The following is a 17608-nucleotide window of genomic DNA, read 5'->3' as shown; positions in this document are numbered from 1 at the left end:
GTTACCCAATTTCGTTTACCGCACACATCGTGCAGCCTCTTCAATGACGGATGGTACCACTTACGTTCTAGAAGATAATATACGGGACGCCAGCTAATTTCGGTCTCTCATCTGACAGTCACGTGCTTGCCTATCGGGTTTAAACATACGTAGGCATGGAAAAAAGAAAGAAGAGAAAAAGAGGAAGTGCTTTCTAAAGCCATTCTATTGTGCTCTAGCAGTAGTTCTTGTTAAACTCTAAACGGGTTAATTGTCCAAATCATAACCCTGTGCCTCGCATGCCTGCGCCATATGTTGAAGATGCACCAGTCATAAAATCCAAAATTCCTTATATCCTTATTGTGTCCCACGTTGAGTCTCTGGGTATATAATATTTTCATCAAAAAAGTCGATAATGTGGCAATCAGTACCAGTCATGAATGCCAAAGGGGAGAAAACAGAAGAAGAAAAGGTACGTTTGCGTTTGGCTTAGAAAAGACCGTCGATCTCGCCTGTCTCCAGGTCGACGTCAACGTTGAGATAGCCAGGGGCAGTGGGGAGACCGGGAATAGTCTGGATGTCAGCAGCCAGAGCATACCTGGAGTGAAGTTAGCATGAGCACTTTGATTTAGAGGAGAGTAGAATAACTTACAAGTAACCGGCACCAGCAGCCATGCGAACATCTCTGATGGGCACAGTAAAGCCAGTGGGCGCGCCCTTCAGGTCAGGGTCGTGCGACAAAGAGTACTGAGTCTTGGCAACGCAGATAGGCAGGTGGCCGTAGCCCTGCTTGGTGTATGTGTCAATCTTCTTCTGAGCAAGCTCGCTGAACTCGACCTTGCCAGCGCCGTACATCTTCTGGGCAATAGCCTCAAGGCGCTCCTCGATGGTGCCGTCAAGGCCGTACGTCAGCTTGAGCTCCTTGGGCTTCTCACTGGCAGCAATGACTCCCTTGGCCAGATCAATGGCACCAAGACCACCCTTGGCCCAGTGGTCAGAAAGGATAGCATCCTCAGCACCAGCGGCAAGAGCCTCCTCACGGAGAGCAGCAATCTCAGCATCGGTATCGGTCGCGAACTTGTTGATGGCGACGACAACAGGGATGCCGAAAGACTTGGCGTTGGCAATCTGCTTCTTCAGGTTGACACAGCCAGCTCGGAGGATGTCGACATTCTCCTGCTTGTAGACAGCATCAAGGGGAGCACCAGGGGCAATCGGGGGGCCGCCTCCGTGCACCTTGAGGGCACGAACAGTGGCGACAACCACGACGACGTCGGGCACAAGGCCTGAAGTACGGCACTTGATGTTGAAGAAACGCTCACCACCCATGGTGAAGTCGAAGCCGGCCTCGGTAACGACAAAGCCAGTCTTCTCGTTGTGGTTTTCGTCAGGCTCGGTACCTGTGAGCTTCAGAGCCAATCTATCAGCAAGGATAGAGCTCTGGCCAATGCTGATATTGGCAAATGGACCAGCGTGGACAAAGACGGGAGTGCCTTCCAGTGTCTGCATGAGGTTGGGCTTGATAGCATCCTTCATCAGAGCGGTAAGAGCACCAGCGGCACCAATGTCGTCGCAAGTGACGGTCTCTCCACTGCGTGAAGTACCAATGACCATACGGCCCAGACGGTCTCGCATATCAGCAAGATCAGTGCTGAGCGCCAAGATGGCCATACATTCACTGGCAACAGAGATGTCGAAGCCAGTTTCACGAGACTGTCCCTTCTCAGTGGGGGCAGTTCCAACAGTGATGCCTCGGAGGTGGCGATCGTTGACATCCAGCACACGTCTCCAGGTGATGGTCTCTGGGTCGATGTCAAGGCGGACGAAGCGGCGGATCTCTTCCGGAGTCAGCTCGTCGGGGTTGGTCTTGTCAATGCCAACCTTCTTGAGGCGGCGAAGCATGGAGGGAGAGAACTTTCGCTCGCCATTCTTGGCAGGAACCAAGCGGCGGTAGAGCGGGCCATCCTTCTGGGTGTTCTCGTGGAACATGCGTGTCTCGATTGCGGCAGCCAGCAAGTTGTTTGCAGCAGTGATGGCGTGGATGTCACCTGTGAGATGCATGTTGAACTCGTCCATGGGAATGACCTGGCTGTAGCCACCGCCGGCAGCACCGCCCTTGATACCGAATGTCGGTCCCTGGCTGGGCTGTCGGACGTTGGCAAAAGTCACACGTCCAACATGAGCGCCGAGCGCCTGGGCCAGACCCATGGTCGTGGTTGACTTACCCTCACCAAGAGGAGTGGGGGTGATACCAGTGACAACGACATAGCGACCATCACGTCGGTGGGCAAGTCGCTTAAGTAGGCTCAGATCGACCTTGGCCTTGTATGATCCATAAGGCTCCAGCTCATGGCCTTCAATGCCAATCTCAGTCGCAACGCGGGTAATCTGCTTGGGAGCCTGAGCTCGAGAGATGGCAATATCCGATGGAACAGGGGATTGGAGGTGTAGAGGAAGGGGAACGGTCTGTCTGATCTTCTCGTTCTCGAAGAAAGTGTTTGTGGCCTCAACAACGTTCTCCAACAGCATAGCAACGGTCATGGGTCCAACACCACCGGGAACTGGGGTGATGACCGAGGCGACCTCATAAGCGGACTCGAACTCGACGTCTCCCACGAGTCGCTGACCGGACTTGCGCGAGGCATCCGCAATGTAGTTGGTTCCCACATCGATAACCACAGCACCAGGCTTCAACCACTCACCCTTGACAAAGTTGGGGGAGCCAATGGCAACGATCACGATGTCAGCGTTCTTGAGATGGGACTGGAGGTTGGCCGTGGCGGAGTGGCAGATGGTGACAGTGGCATTGGCTCGGTTCAGGAGCTGAGCAACGGGGCCACCGACGATGTTGCTTCGGCCGAGAACTACAGCATTCTTGCCAGCAAGTTCCACGCCGGCCTCCTTCAGCAGGGTGATGACACCCTTGGGGGTGCAAGGTGTGAAGATGGGTGCGCCACCGCGCTTGGCAAGCTCGCCGATGTTGTTGGTGCCAAAGCCGTCAACATCCTTCTCGTCAGCGACGGCGGATGTGATAACAGCCTCTGAGATGTGCTTAGGAAGAGGCAGCTGGACAAGGATGCCGTTGACGGCATCGTCGTTGTTGAGACGGCGAATTTGATCGAGGAGCTCAATCTCAGCAATGTCCTCTGGGAAGTGGAGCAGCTTGCAGTCAATACGGGCCTGGAGACGGCATTTTAGTTAATTATTCCTTTTTTTTTCCCAGGGACCTAGAAATTGTTTCTTCGCCTTACCTCCTCGGCGGCCTTGAGCTTCATGCGCACATACGTAGCTGCAGGAAGGGTTAGCCGCGGCTCCAAATTGACCCGATAAGGATCCTGAGTCAGACAAGGATGGAGGGGAACCTACAAGAATCGGAACGATCGCCAACTGTACGAGAGGAAAAGAAACAGCCAGTCAGTAATTATTCTCGCATAGATAGAGGTAAGGAGCAAGAGAGCAAGAGAGCACGGAGAAAACTAGTCTCCAACCTTGCTGTCTTGCGCGTGCTCAGCCATACCTTGGATGATCCTGAGGCTGGGTCGGTATCTGGGGTTCTTCTGCTGCTTCTCTGCAATTTCTGCGCCAAGGCGTTCGCGAATGGCCTTGGCAATGCTGTTGCCGTCAAGCTTTGTGGCAACCATGGCGGCGGCTGTCGTCGCAAACGATCGCTGCTGCTGGAGTCGCGAGGGCAATCGGCCTGTAGATGGCAGAGACGAAGGGAAAGGGGAGGATGAGGAGGAGAAGTAAGAGACAGAGGCTGGATAAGTCGCCGACGAGGATGGAAAATGACAAGCTCTCAGGCTGGAAGGATTAGCGGACAAAAGTCCTTGTGCAGAGCCCGCTGAGGGGCTTAAAGTCGCCGCACTCGGTGCCTTGTTGCCGGATAGGTACGGCAAGCGGCGGGTGATACCCGCTGTATTTCCAGCGCTGCTAGCAATACAGCGCTGCGACGTTCTGGAAGACAACGAAAGCAGCCTGTGGACAGGCCTGGGGGCCATGCGCAACCGCTGATAGGGTGCCATTGCTGCTCTGTAAATCCCAATTAGGACCCTTTGCTGTAACCCTCAAAGAATTGCGCTGCACGTTATACTGTACAACGTGCCAAACAGGGCTGTCGTATGAGTACTTGCAGGAGTCGATCAGGCAGCTGGGCCTATAAGGTCAGCGTGGACACTTGAGGGCCTATTTCGATTGTTTGCTTGTTTGCTTGTTTGTCTCGTTTGAACTTTTTTTCGAAAAGTTTTTTTTTAGCTTATCTAGGGTCCGGAACACGGAGCGTAGATCAGGGCGCTATTTCGTGGTTGGCTCGCTTGACGGCTGGTCCTTGCCGCGACGGCTCCGTGACCTTGATAGTGGCGCAAAAATTTAACGTCCTGCGCTATAGTTGAATGGAACTTGAACTTAGGTGTAGTTGAATATATATAGAGAAGCGAAGAAGGTAGGGCAACTAAAGGACGAAGAGAGGGCTCAACGCTTGGACAAGAGGAAAAAAGACCTGGCTTAGCCTATTACACCGACTTGGCAGAGGAAACGGGCAGATTTATAAGACGCAATGCAGGGTTCATAGAACACCGTGTCGGGACGGTGTCGGATCCTGCTATGTGGAGATTCGATATGGTCCAAGACCATCGCCGGAGAGGGCCCGGGCAAAGCTGAATTCAGGCAATTGTTAATTGTTCGGATCACATATTTAGACCGGCGGCATGGCGGCATGGCGGCATTGCGGCATAGTTTCGAAGGATTGAAGCTTTAATTTATACAATTGTTAGTCAAGCATGCCCGTCTTAGTGGTTTCGTTCTTGTTGTTATATTATACGGAGTTCTTTAGATATAGACAGTGCCATCTCTTGATCGGCTGTTGACATGCACAAATTCGACAACTGAGGCGGCAATGGCGTCAAGCGTACATACATGTAGTATCAGCTCAACCGTCAGCATGCCGACGTGGCAAGAGCGACAGGGAGAAAGAGACGTCCAATTGAGAGCGGTGTGTCAGCACATTTATTCATAGACAACTTGATGCATGGTGGAAAGAGAAAAGAGAGCGGGTCGATGCAAGGGAAGCATACCACTATTCCTTCAACATCGATCCGCTAAAGATGTAAGATGCTACTCTAGGGAGGAGCTGAACGAAGTGTAGCATTTATTACTGTACGTGACTGCGTATTACCGCGTATTACTAGCATATATTACTAGCATATATTACTGTATACCATTAGTAGTGTTAATACCATAAACCTATAAAACGCAAGGAGTAAAGAATCGACGCCACCTTTGCCTGCTTGCTAGGCAGGCCGGTTAATATTGCTTTGTTCTTGAGTCTGTTGTTGAAGGATTGAAGAATAGCCAAAGCTCAGCCCATACCCATGTAAACTACCAGCAACGGGTATATGTCGGCATCTCAATCGTACGAACAAGCCCGCCTTCTATGTAACCCTCTAGGCAAATGAATTGTATTAAAGGATCTTCGAGAAATAAGTAGCAGTAGCAGTTGTAAATGCAATATGGCGCGATATTTGACTCTTGGAGAAGACGGTGACTCAACAACCTACCTTGTGTGACTCACTGTGTGATTGTTTCAGGACATGGCGAAACGAGACAGTCATCGTTCAAGTACCATGCTTTGACTTTATTGGGAAATCGCCGCACGCATACTTCGTACCCTGGATTCGATGTATGTATGGGCAAGGCTCTACCAGAATGCCTATTGCTTCATTGGTCGTTGACAACAACCTGCTCCTAGTGGGTGAGAATATTCGACATGGAGCTGGAACCTCGCACATGCTCAGCCACTTGTTCACGCCCAAGCTTTCCCGTTTGGGCCGCGCCACCAATGACTCTCCCCGCGCCACAACTCTAGCCCCACCAAGACGCACAATTATCGCCAAAATTTCCAAAGCACCACCATCTCCAATCCGACCTCGTGCTGGCCCATATTATATCCCCCCCTTCCCTGATTATTTCCTCAGCCTTCCAGCATCAGGATTACCGACAACATGAGACCCATCCTTCTTGCCGGGCACGAGCGTGCTCTCACTCAGATCAAGTACGTTTGCTGGTTGTCCAAGGAGACAAAGGAGAGGCAGAGGCAGAGCTCTATTCTGCTTTTTGCGCGCCAGCCCCTCCTCACTCCTCCTTTTGACTCTGCCAATAAGAGAGGCCCAAGCTAACTCAAGTTTTTCTGCGCATCAGATACAACCTCGATGGTGATCTCATCTTCTCCGTCGCAAAGGACCAGCAGATCTGTGTCTGGTTCTCCCACAATGGCGAGCGTCTAGGAACCTACCACGGCCACGTCGGTGCCATCTGGACCGTCGACGTCGACCCTACCTCCACCATGATCGCCTCTGGCTCAGCCGACAACACCATCCGCCTGTGGGAGGTCAAGACCGGCAAGTGCCTCAAGACTTGGGAGTTCCCCACCGCCGTCAAGCGTGTCGAGTTCAACGAGGACGGTACCAAGCTGCTGGGCGTTACCGAGAAGCGTATGGGCTACCTCAGCAACATCGTCGTCATCGACATCAACCCGGACATCAACGCCGAGCAGACCGACGAGAGGTCCTTGACCATTGTCTGCGACGAGAGCAAGGCCACCGTTGCTGGCTGGAGCCAGGCCAGCCAGTACATCATCGCCGGCCACGAGGACGGCAGTGTCAGCCAGTACGATGCCAAGACCGGCGAGCTGCTGGACAAGGTTCCTGCCCACGAGCTGGATAAGCCCATCGTCGACCTGCAGTGGTCGCCCGATAGGACTTACTTCATCACTGCTTGCCGAGACAAGACTGCCAAGGTACGGCTGCCTTCTGATATCCGTTGACTTGTTTTGCTCTGCTAACTTGGGATTCTTCCAACAGCTCATCTCTGCTCGCGACCTCGCCACCCTCAAGACCTACCCTGCAGACACACCTCTCAACAGCGCCACAATCTGCCCCAAGAAGGACTTCGTTATTCTGGGAGGTGGTCAGGCCGCCATGGAAGTCACCACCACCTCCGGCCGCCAGGGTCGATTCGAGGCCAGATTCTACCACAAGGTTTTCGAAGACGAGATTGGCCGTGTCCGTGGTCACTTCGGTCCCCTCAACACCGTTGCTGCTGACCCTACCGGCCGAAGCTACGCCAGTGGAGGAGAGGACGGTTACGTCCGTGTCCACCACTTCGACAAGGGTTATTTCGATTTCAACTACGAGGTTGAGAGGGAGCGCATGAACCGACTGGAGTAAACGGACGGACAGAAGAAAATTTACCTCTTGAAAGAAAGAAAAACCTTTTTTCATCCTCCGTTTTCCATTTCATTTTGGCCTAGATGTTAAACCAAAGAAGAAGGGAAGAATCATAGAGAGGAAAAGGGAAGGGGGAAATGAAAAAGGAAAGACAGAAATGATCAGTCTGTGTTTTGATTATTGCGGACTGCTTGCTTGCTTGCTTGCATGCGTTAAACATATTGTACGGCGTTTTGGGAGGGCGGAAAGGGAAACAAACAAAGTCTTCTTGCTGGAAGGGAGAAGTGGGATGCTTGAATTCCCGTATGTAATCCTTACTAGGTGTCTCTTTGTTGCTGTAGAGAGAGAATAAAGAGGGAAAGAAGAAAAAAAACAAGCTGTCAACGTCAAAAGCGATAAATTTGATACATAGAGATGTGTACATCACTTAGAATATCGCAATCGTGATCCCCTATCCCTTATTCAAGAAGATATAATATATGCATGTGTTTCTGCTATGATGGCGTTTCTCAAGTCGGGTGGTTCCTTTGCATTACTACCTACTACTTACACTAAACGTAACTTATCTTTATTTTCTCTTTTTTTGGACACAAAAAAAGCCCTTCAAGAATCGTCGATATCGTTTCTACACGACAAATACCAAGAGGCCAATAAAAAAGACATGTCTCCGCCAACAGAGGAAACCTCCAACCAAGTTCGATTTAATTCGTATTAATCTCTCCCAAGTATGAAACGCCGCCATAAAATTTTGGTTATGAAACCTTTCTAAATTTCGTACCCACGTCCTGTTCTCCTGAAACCTGGTTTGTTCCCTCTGGCCAGCCCATCTTCTTTCTCACTTTTTTTTTTTTCATTCATTCTTTTTCTCGTTCTGTTTTATAAGAAGATGAGGAAAATTCGTCTCTTCTTTATTTCTTCTTTCTACCTACCGCCTTGGTCTTCTTGCCCTTTGCAGAACCACCGGCGTTTGAGTTAGCGTTGGAAGCAACACTGGAAGCTCTTGATGGCGTAGCAGAGCTGGCTTTGCTGGACTTTGACTTGACGTTATCAAGAGCCTTATTCTATACGAGACATGTCAGTATTGCTCAATATTTTCCTTCTTACATTATCAACAGTTTATCGTACCTTGACGCCATTCTTAGACTTCTTCTTTGCAGGAGCCATGCTGAGAATGCTATCCTCATCATTTTCTTCATCCAGGTCGCGTTTCGACTTGCCGTTGACGCCGTTTGAACCTTTGCCAGTCCCAGCACCCTCTTCAAATTCTTTGACAATAGTTGTAAGCAATGTGTTGCATCGTCGCGATAGTTCGATAGGTGTACGGCTCAAGAAAAACCAGTCAAAGCGGAAAAGAGGAGATTCGCGGATCTCATCTCGCATCTTTTCGTAGAGACCCTCAGAATCAATACCGTTGCGGTCAAGAAGCACCAGCAGGAAACGATCTTCCTCTTCGGTGTAGACCTTCTTGTTGGTAGTAGACACTGAGTAATTAATCTTTAGCTGCTGGAGAGGTACTCGGTACTGCTGCATCTTCTTGCGAAGAAGCTTGCCCTGGTGGTCGATGCGCCTCGTACGCTCCTCTCCATCCTCAATTACTTTGAGGTATTTGGGGTAGTCATGAATTTCGGTGTATCGCTGCCAAAACACCTTGGCATATGCGCGAATTTCCGCTGGCGTCTTGCTGTCAATCTCGTTGGAAATGCCCTGGAAATCATTTCGTCCATATTTGCCAGATCCGTTCACAAACTGTTGGAAGTCACGGCGGTTCCAGTGGCCAAATCCCTGGTTGGAGAGCTCCTCCTTTTCTGCCCGCTCTTCTTCCGTGAGGGGTGTTGCGTTATCAATCTCTTGCTGCTCGAGCGTCCTCTCAGCTTCGCGTTCTGACAAGTTCTCGTCATCTCCGTCTGCTAATGGCACCTTGTAGCCAATTTCCTTGCGGTAGAAGGCTGTTTCTCTGTCCTGGAGATCTTGCAAACGAGGCGGGTAGAATTGATAGTCATGGACTGGTACCTGCTTGGGCGCTCGAGGAGCTTTGGGCTTGGCGTCGGTCTTGGGATTGGGATACATGGCCTGTCTAAAGTACTTGTCCATAGAGTAGCTCTGCTCCCTGCGTTCTCGCTTGGATGGATTAATCCAGTTCATGCCAATATTCTTCTTGGCCTGGGCGAAGTTTTCTCCATTCCATTCGTAGGCAGATTCAGATGTGAATTTCTGAAGATCTTCGATGCCAAGCTTCTCATACCTGGCATTTAGCTCTTTGGTACGTGACTCGCCTCGGCTCAAGATTTCATCGATATCCTCATCGTTCAGCTCCTTTTCTTTGTTTGCTGTGTCATCAGTGGGGCCCTTGGACTGGAATACTTTCTCAGCACCATGCTGGATCATATTCAAGAGCTCATCCTTGTTTGCAGCGGCCTTGGCCGCAACCTGGGCGCGACCCTGTTGAATGACGACCTGGTCAAGCCGCAATTTTTGGGCTGCTCGTTCGAGCACCTTCTCTTCGATAGCATTGTCAGTGACGAATCTGTACACTACAACCTGTTTCGTCTGTCCGATACGATGCGCACGATCCATGGCCTGCAGATCCGCCTGCGGGTTCCAATCGCTGTCATAGAGAATGACTATGTCGGCTGATGTCAGGTTGATGCCCAAACCACCAGCTCTCGTTGTCAGCAGAAAGACGAATTTTTCAGATCCAGGTTTGTTGTACTCGTCGATAGCAGCAATTCGGTCCTCGTGAGCGGTTCCACCATCAATACGGCAATACTTGTACTGCCTGAAGACGCAATAATCTTCCAAGATATCAAGCAATCGGCTCATTTGAGAAAAGATTAGGACTCTGCTGCCTTGCTTCTGAAGTCGTCCTAGCAGCTTGTCCAAGACCTTCATCTTGCCTGCATTGTAAATCAAATGTTCATCAGTTGTGTATGGGGGACCTGGCTCGGCGCCCTCAAAGAGGTAGGGGTGATTGCAGCACTTTCGTAGTTGCATCACAATGTTCAAGAGTCTAGTCTTAGACTCTCTTTTTCCTCCAGCACCATTAACAGCATCAATATCCTTTTCCAAAATCTTTTGATACCATTTGACCTGCATCTCAGACATGCCCAAGTATACATTGACTTCCTTCTTTGGCAAGAGACTCTTTTCAACATCACTCTTGACACGTCGGAGCAAGAAGGGACGCAAGACTCGATGCAACTGCTGCACGACCTTGTCTTGATCTTGGTCTTGTCCTGAAAACCACTGATCAAATGCATCGGCATCGCCAAAGACATCAGGAAGGAGGAAGTTGAGCAGAGCCCAGAGCTCGTGCAAGTTGTTTTGTAGAGGTGTACCTGTAATGAGAAGTCTATTGCGGGAGTTGAAAAGTCGGATGACCTGCGATAGAGATGATTCTTCGTTTTTAATACGATGTGCCTCATCAATAATGATATACTCCCAAGCGAATTTCTTGAGATGCGCCTTTTCTCTCAAGACCATCTCGTAACTGGTAATGCAGACGTCAAATTTCTCGTCGACGAGGCGCTCGTTGATGAGCTCATGACGCTCATCTTTGGCACCTTGAAGCACAAGCACATTGACTTCTGGAGTCCACTTTGCAAACTCTCGCTTCCAATTGTCGAGCGTTGACTTGGGCACCGTCACAAGATGGGGCCCAGTAATACCCATGATGTGGCGGAGATAACCCAGAAAGGAAATGGTTTGTAGTGTTTTTCCCAAGCCCATTTCGTCAGCCAAGATGCCCGAAATACCGTTCTCATGCAGCGAAATCAGCCAATTCAGACCCGCAACCTGGTAGTCTCTCATGACTCCCTGGATAAAGGAAGGTGACTCTCTGAACACAGTATCAGCGGATCCGCCATGTTTCTCGTCGCTCAGGAGCTCTGCATCTTCTTCGGCTTCAGTTCGTCGTCGTCTCTCGCTTGTAGCGCCTCCTTTTCTGCCAGCGCCTTTCTTTCCTCGAGCAGCTTCGGCATTCTGATGGTCAATCTCGGTCATGATTTCTCGGATCTTGGGGTCGGGATTTGTTTCGATGAAGTGCCGGAACAAGTCGGTAAGACCGAGAAGATAACGGAATCTTCTAATTGTGTCATCTTCCTATTTGAAGAAACAAACAAAGTAAAAGGGTTAGTATAGGCTGCTATTTCTAATGGTATCGCCTTATAAATGACCGTCTGAGGGGAGGCGCACCTTTGATTCTCCAAGGCGATCATGTTTCTTTCCGAAGATGCTTCGACGCAATTGATTCGCCTCAGTGCGTCGCTTCCTGCCGTCTGTGAGGGGTTCGCCAGCCACGCTGCTGGCTGTAGTGTTGGGGTTGGTATCGGAGTCGGTATAGTCGGGAGTCTCATCGACCTCCTACGATTAAGTTAGCTATAACATCAAACAAATGGCCAAGTTTGCCATGTAAATATATAAAACAACCATTTCTTCAGCATGGTGATGCTCTGGGGCGTCAGACATGGACGCGTCGGTGTCCACGCCGTTTGATCGAGGTCGCGGAGCCATTGCGACTAAAATCTCGGAGGGGAGCCTCTTTACGCGACTTGCGTGCACGAAACGCGCTGCAGATGCGCCGGTAACCAGGAGTCCAAGGGGCCCAGGGGAGTTCCGGGAACTTAGTAGATGACTCTGGCCTCTTGAGATGTTTTGGGTGGTGCTTTGAAGCCGTGGATCTACCTCCCTTCTGCTGGCGTCAAGGAGAGGATGTTTTTTGGAAATGCGCCTGTTAAGAGTCTCGACGTGCTCATTGAAAGGTTGTCGACTTTGGGCCTAGCGCGCGTGCAGGTCCCACCCTTGTCTCTCCGCGCTAAAGAGCAAAATCGATATGGCCTCCCCCACTTATTCCACAATGGAAGAAAAAAAGTCCGAGTCCAGAAGGGGAATAGGGAACGACGTCACGGGTCAGGGGCTTTTCCCGCTGCAGAGATGCAGCCAGCTGCGGGAGCATAATCTTACAGGGTGTGCTACAGGCGCGCTACAGGTCCATCCATAGCTGTACTTTGTACCTCTCATTATACGAAGTAATATGGTGCAACCGTGGAATTGCCTCAGCCAAAGGCCTGCAAGGAGCTACCCTTACCTCTGCACGCGCGCCTTGCTGACCACAGCCAAAACACAGAGTTTCTGAATAAAAATGGCGTAAAATCAATTCTTGCGCCCTCAAAACTCAACTGCCTCCCTCATGCTTTTGCTTTATGCTAAAGCCCAGAGCTACAGGTACGCAGTCACAAAGTCACGTGTAAGAGACCAGGGTAGCGACCCATCACCCCACGTGCAGTTCTACCGCCTTCGCCCGCCTTTCTAACCTGCTGACCTAGAAGTTTGCCGCTACGGAACATACTGCTAGGACTTTCCCCTCCATCGCTTTGATCCCATTTGAGGTCTATCCCTGGAGCTTTCTTCTATTACCTAGAGAGCTTTGCATCTAAATAGCTCGAAACCTATTTCGCAAGAGGTTGACGACATTGTCTCTGCCGTGCGACCCCCTAAACCAGGCAGTGGCGGATTCTCCCTCCCTGAGGCTGAACTCTCTCTCGCCCCAAGGTAGGAACACAAAGCTCTTAGTTTGCTGTTACGCTAACCCAACAAAATTCTAGACCACATCACATACACACGCGCACTCACTTCACTATTGCCTAAGAGCAAATACCCCTTACGAAGATGGACTCGTCGAAGACCTACAGCGGCCTGGGAAAGCAGGCGATGCAGTATGAGTCACCCGAACAGCTGCTAGACGTTTTCAAGGCCGCGGCGCTCTCCGTGACAAAGCTTTACAAGACATCTGCCAAGGCAGAGGCGCGCGCTCGCGCAGACGGATACCAAGATTGCTTGGACGACCTTCTCCTCTTCCTTGACAAGCAAAGCATTGGTTTGGACGATGGCGAGGGCTGGAGAATAAGAAGATGGGCTACAGAGAGACTCGATGGCCGAGAAGCAGGACATCAGAGCACCGAGAGCGAAGACGAGACCGACAAGGGCGAAAGAACCACGTCTCCCGAGGCTTCTCGGGCCAGTGCCGAACCATCAGCGTCTACATCAGTTCCGATCCAGCCTCGAACACACTCACCTGCCGCTGCCGTCCATGTGCCTCCTCCTACGACCGAAGAACCAACCCACTTTGTCATACCAACACAAGAAGCCTTCACCTTCCACTCAACGTATCCCAACATCGCTACCCTAGATTTATCAGACCCACGACCACAGGACGTATCTACTTTCCCGCCTTCATTCAGTTCTAAATTCGGAGCAAGCTCTTCAAGGAACGGTCCTCGATCTTCATCACATCTTGGCCGGGGGGCGGGAGCGAAGCGGAAGATGGATTTTGACGACTTTTTCGGCGGCTGTTTTGATAGCAAAGACCCCGCCGGCAACGGAGGCAAACGCAATCGACACACATGACCGTTTTTCTTTCTTGTTTTGTTTTATTTCGTATCATTTTCTACCAGCGATCACCATGTCAATCAGGTACAACATTTCATATACATCGGATGGGAACATAGGGCAACTGCGGGACATGGGAGGGAGGTAGCATAGATACCAAGGGCGTTTTTTTTTTTCTTTTTTTTTTTTTTTTTCTATCTGTTTATTTATTTTGGAACACTTGAATCCACATTGATGGTGTCAGAGTTGAAGGGTTCTCGTCATACATATCTGGAGTTTGTCTCGAATAGAAGGAATGGATGGGAGTAATCTAGGTACTAATACCATAATCAGAGCTCGCCTGCCAGCTCTGCAATGTCTGGACACAGAGATTTTGCTTTAGGAGGCCATTAACAGTGTAAATATTAAATGCAACAATTGTATATAAATTAATTAAACTTTTTTTTTGTTTACACCAAGTTTACTCATTAATTGAATGATTGGATGACTCGATGCCCAGCTGAGCTCGTAATCTGCTATTCTCAGCTTCGAGGTCATCCAGCTGCTGTTCCATTATCTCCATCCTCTCTGTAGCGCCTAATACAACCTCTTCGGATATCTTTGCCAATCTCCATAGACGGAGGACAACAATCAAGGAGCCAATAGACTCGGTTAGGCCTCTGGAAAATATATCGATCACAAAACTGGCAATAATAACTGCCGAATCAAATAAATGAAACCAAGAGGCAAGAAAGCTTTATTGCGCGCAAAAACGAGTTAGAAAAGCCCAAAGTATCGCGAAAAGAAAACCAGAACCTACCGTGGACCAAAAGCAAACAAGCATGCAAAGAGCTCAAGGAGGAAGAGGCTGCTGAAGACTAGACCTGCGATTTCTAAGCCTTCGGTTACATCTTCCACCCAGGGCTCATCATTCTCATGCATCTCGCAGGCAATCAGCTGGATGAAGACGTTTGCGAGCAGCGCAGCTACATCCAGCGCCACGATGCCCATGACGATGAAGTGTTTCGTACGAGACTCGAGGAAGCGCTGGCTTGTCTTGCGGCATCGTCGCAAATGTCTAGAGAACCTCGAGTCCTGTGAGTGCCTGTGCCACACGGGCGGTTCATCGCTGGTATCGGCATGGTAAGATTGGAGCAGCGGGGTGGACGAGCGGTCTGCCATATTGGATTTATACAAAGCAACAAGGGGAGCAAAGCCGATGATGGATGGTCAGTAACAAATATCACATATGGCGCCTGAGGGCGGTTATATAAAGTCTCAGAATGGGAGGGAGCATATATACTATGAAGCGCTAAGACGTCAGCTGGTATTTTGGACTAATATTGAAAGGAACGCATTAATAGTAGGTGCTAAAGCATGAGAGGGGCGCTTGTCCGCTACAGCTGGAGATGCTCAACAGCAGCATGCCGATTTCCGTCCTCATGAAGCCTGGAGCTGGAGGAGGGGGCAGAAGCAGCTTCAAGGCCCGATTTAGCCGTACTAGCGACATGCAGCCAGTGGCTGTGAAGCGCTTCCAACTCAGTGAGCTAATGCCTGTGCGGTAGCATTCATGTAGGTCGCTCTCCGCAATGGCACATGCGCCTTACTAGGCAGTGACTTGGGCTTAGTGGACCGCGGACAGCAGCCTTGCGGCGGGCAAACTTCGGTTCTGCGTCGCGGCGTCTCGAGGCTCAAGTGACGATTGTCCATCACGAATTTCTTTTGCTTGCCTTTGCCCTTGCAGAATCATCCCTTCGTTTTTTCATTGCAGACAAATCCTGCTGTCGCGTCCGATATCGCTGCAGCCATTAATCCAGGTCGGTAGCTTTTGACGTTCCAATTACTTTTCCCAACGTGAAACCTAAGGCGGTCGCGCTTCAGGCTCAGTTCCAAACGTTATTCCCCAACCTGCGCAAGGGGGCGCATCCTAGCTTTTTTTCTGCCCTTTCCGTCCCATTCAGCCTTTGTTCTGTTGCTGTAACAAAGGAATCATTTTCTTATTTTAATTTACGCTCATTCTAATCTCTCCTCGCTTCAGTTTTATCCCATCAGAGACTCTGTCGATTCATTCGGTCAAGCACAATGTCGGACGCAGACAAGCCAGAAGGCATCCCTCAGGAGGAGCGTGAGCCGGAAAACGAGATTACGGCCAGTGAAGAGGTGGGTTTAGCTTTACGCACGCTGGAGATGAGAGCTTTTACCTGATCGATCTGACACGCCGCCCGCTAGGAGGAGATCCAAGCGATGAAGCGCCGAGTTGCAGAGATGGAAGAGGAGGCTAAGAAGCTTCGTGAGATGCAGGCTACACTGGAGCAGCAGTCTGCCGATCTCGCCGATGACAAAGAGTCTGTCGACGCTCGAAGCATTTTCGTGGGCAACGTCGACTACTCGGCCTCTCCAGAGGAAGTCCAGGCGCATTTCCAGAGCTGCGGCTCCATCAACCGAGTTACCATTCTCCTGGACAAGTTTACCGGACAGCCCAAGGGGTAAGCATACATCACACATGCCCTTCTGGGCTTCTTTCTGCCAGTTATGGAGTATTCAAAGCTAACGACGTACCTTTTTCGTCTTCTTCCAGCTACGCCTATGTCGAGTTTACCGAGCCCAGCTTGGTGGCCCAGGCCCTCGTCCTGAACGAGAGTGTCTTCAAGGGACGCAACATCAAGGTTACGCCCAAGCGCACCAACATTCCTGGCATGAGCCGCGGTCGTGGAAGAGGAGGTTTCGGGCGCGGTGGACGAGGAGGTTTCGGGCGTGGGGGATTCCCTCCCCGAGGCGGCTACCGTGGCGGTTACCGGGGCCGTGGACGAGGTTACGCCCCTTACTAGGACCAAGGAAGTGTTTCTCCAAACACGCGATCTACCCAGAGCAATGGATTGGGTGATGATCTCTTTGGCATCGGAACTGAGGAGAGGTTTATCATTTCTCGCGATTAAACGGAAATTTTCCTTTTATTTTTCCAACACTTTTTTTCTTTTCTTTTTCTTTTTCTTTTTTTGGAGAGTTATGGTGGAAATTTTTTATTTTCCCTGTTCTTTTTAACTGCGCAATTGACGAAAGATATCCGGCATTTAGGTTGGCATAATTGAGGAGAAGGGCAGAGTGACATGAGGGGAGCTACGGCGAGAGATCGGAACACAAAAAAAAAATATACGGAAGACAAAGACACTACTGTTTACTTTACTATGATGGAAATTTACTATCTATGGCCTAGCTAGCTAGGATTAAGTCAAGAAAGACAGGATCGGGTATGGGACGATGAGATTGCGTGTATAACACCGGAATTTCAAGACGGCAAAGGATCTGGAGTTTTAGGCCTTGGTATTGACGCCAGATGGCACATCGGGTGTTAGATGAGGAAGTAAAATTGATTTTCTTTCTTTGTTACTTCTAGAATGATTCAAGCATGGCTGTGAGGTCGGCATATCTAAACGCCAAATCGTATTTGTAAGATTTATGCCATAACTGATGATGTATTTAAAATGCATGTTTCAATCCTATCAGATGGAGATGTTACACGAGGGGTCTCTTACAAACACAATAGGTCAATCTACCCCACGCCCTATTATCGACGACATCCGGCATAGTCATTACGCTCAAATTTTGCATCATAGATAGGTTGATCAGTATAGTAGCATCGCAGATCTGCGCATAAGATTTGGAGCTACGTTCCTAAGTGGCGTTTTTACGATATTATTATGCAGAGTTCGCTTGCGGGATTTCATGCATGGCGTCGATTGGCTTCTTCTTTTTCTCTTCTGGTACAATCTCCCAATTCCTCATTCTGTCATATATCTCTTAGAGATACGCTCACTATGTGCAAGACTAGATATCGACCCCCCTGCTACTTATACCGCTACATGGAAGCTTGGAGTGTCCGATCCGACGTAGGATTGGACAACGATGGTCACCAGCACCCCATTCCCGAAAAGGATATTCCATTAATAGCAACATTCTAGCGCTAAAAAAAAAATGTGGTGATAAACGAGAGCCATATTGATGCCAGCATGTAATAGAGGACAATAACACAGAGCAGTTATAGTAAT

At 49.9% G+C, this 17608-nt stretch overlaps 7 protein-coding genes across 7 annotated transcripts; 3 read left to right on the top strand and 4 right to left on the bottom strand.

Annotated features, from left to right (window-relative positions):
* Nucleotides 1–354: 354 nt before the first annotated feature.
* Nucleotides 355–3905, bottom strand: GGI43DRAFT_160114 (formate--tetrahydrofolate ligase domain-containing protein). Its single transcript, XM_083199545.1, has 4 exons — nt 3346–3905; nt 3231–3268; nt 632–3159; nt 355–577 (listed from the first exon to the last, which is right to left on the bottom strand). Exons 2-4 carry the CDS (start codon nt 3252–3254, stop codon nt 469–471), a joined length of 2661 nt encoding a protein of 886 aa, XP_083065190.1. The 5' UTR covers nt 3255–3268; nt 3346–3905; the 3' UTR covers nt 355–468.
* Nucleotides 3272–4240, bottom strand: GGI43DRAFT_160132 (uncharacterized protein). The gene has a single exon (XM_083199546.1). It carries the CDS (start codon nt 3999–4001, stop codon nt 3456–3458), a length of 546 nt encoding a protein of 181 aa, XP_083065189.1. The 5' UTR covers nt 4002–4240; the 3' UTR covers nt 3272–3455.
* A 1558-nt stretch (nt 4241–5798) lies between these two features.
* GGI43DRAFT_394037 (translation initiation factor eIF3 subunit i) lies at nt 5799–7696 on the top strand. Its single transcript, XM_083204723.1, has 3 exons — nt 5799–6025; nt 6172–6769; nt 6834–7696. The coding sequence occupies exons 1-3, from the start codon at nt 5976–5978 to the stop codon at nt 7197–7199; spliced, it is 1014 nt and encodes a 337-aa protein (XP_083065188.1). The 5' UTR covers nt 5799–5975; the 3' UTR covers nt 7200–7696.
* A 3-nt stretch (nt 7697–7699) lies between these two features.
* Nucleotides 7700–11972, bottom strand: GGI43DRAFT_394036 (SNF2 family N-terminal domain-containing protein). Its single transcript, XM_083204722.1, has 4 exons — nt 11625–11972; nt 11391–11558; nt 8325–11297; nt 7700–8260 (listed from the first exon to the last, which is right to left on the bottom strand). The coding sequence occupies exons 1-4, from the start codon at nt 11706–11708 to the stop codon at nt 8108–8110; spliced, it is 3378 nt and encodes a 1125-aa protein (XP_083065187.1). The 5' UTR covers nt 11709–11972; the 3' UTR covers nt 7700–8107.
* A 200-nt stretch (nt 11973–12172) lies between these two features.
* On the top strand, nt 12173–13777 carry GGI43DRAFT_394034 (uncharacterized protein). The gene is made up of 2 exons (XM_083204721.1): nt 12173–12417; nt 12519–13777. Exon 2 carries the CDS (start codon nt 12864–12866, stop codon nt 13599–13601), a length of 738 nt encoding a protein of 245 aa, XP_083065186.1. The 5' UTR covers nt 12173–12417; nt 12519–12863; the 3' UTR covers nt 13602–13777.
* Nucleotides 13665–15271, bottom strand: GGI43DRAFT_394033 (uncharacterized protein). The gene is made up of 2 exons (XM_083204720.1): nt 14383–15271; nt 13665–14317 (listed from the first exon to the last, which is right to left on the bottom strand). Exons 1-2 carry the CDS (start codon nt 14742–14744, stop codon nt 14044–14046), a joined length of 636 nt encoding a protein of 211 aa, XP_083065185.1. The 5' UTR covers nt 14745–15271; the 3' UTR covers nt 13665–14043.
* GGI43DRAFT_394031 (polyadenylate-binding protein) lies at nt 15272–16945 on the top strand. The gene is made up of 2 exons (XM_083204719.1): nt 15272–16048; nt 16141–16945. The coding sequence occupies exons 1-2, from the start codon at nt 15807–15809 to the stop codon at nt 16388–16390; spliced, it is 492 nt and encodes a 163-aa protein (XP_083065184.1). The 5' UTR covers nt 15272–15806; the 3' UTR covers nt 16391–16945.
* The last annotated feature ends 663 nt before the right edge of the window (nt 16946–17608 follow it).

The sequence above is a fragment of the Trichoderma evansii genome, assembly GCF_050947405.1.
Source record: "Trichoderma evansii strain SZMC 28006 chromosome Unknown GGI43scaffold_2, whole genome shotgun sequence".
In the NCBI taxonomy this organism is placed as follows: Eukaryota; Fungi; Ascomycota; class Sordariomycetes; order Hypocreales; family Hypocreaceae; genus Trichoderma; species Trichoderma evansii.
The sequence above is the reverse complement of the archived record's forward strand: the minus strand, read 5'-3'. Positions and strand labels throughout refer to the sequence as shown.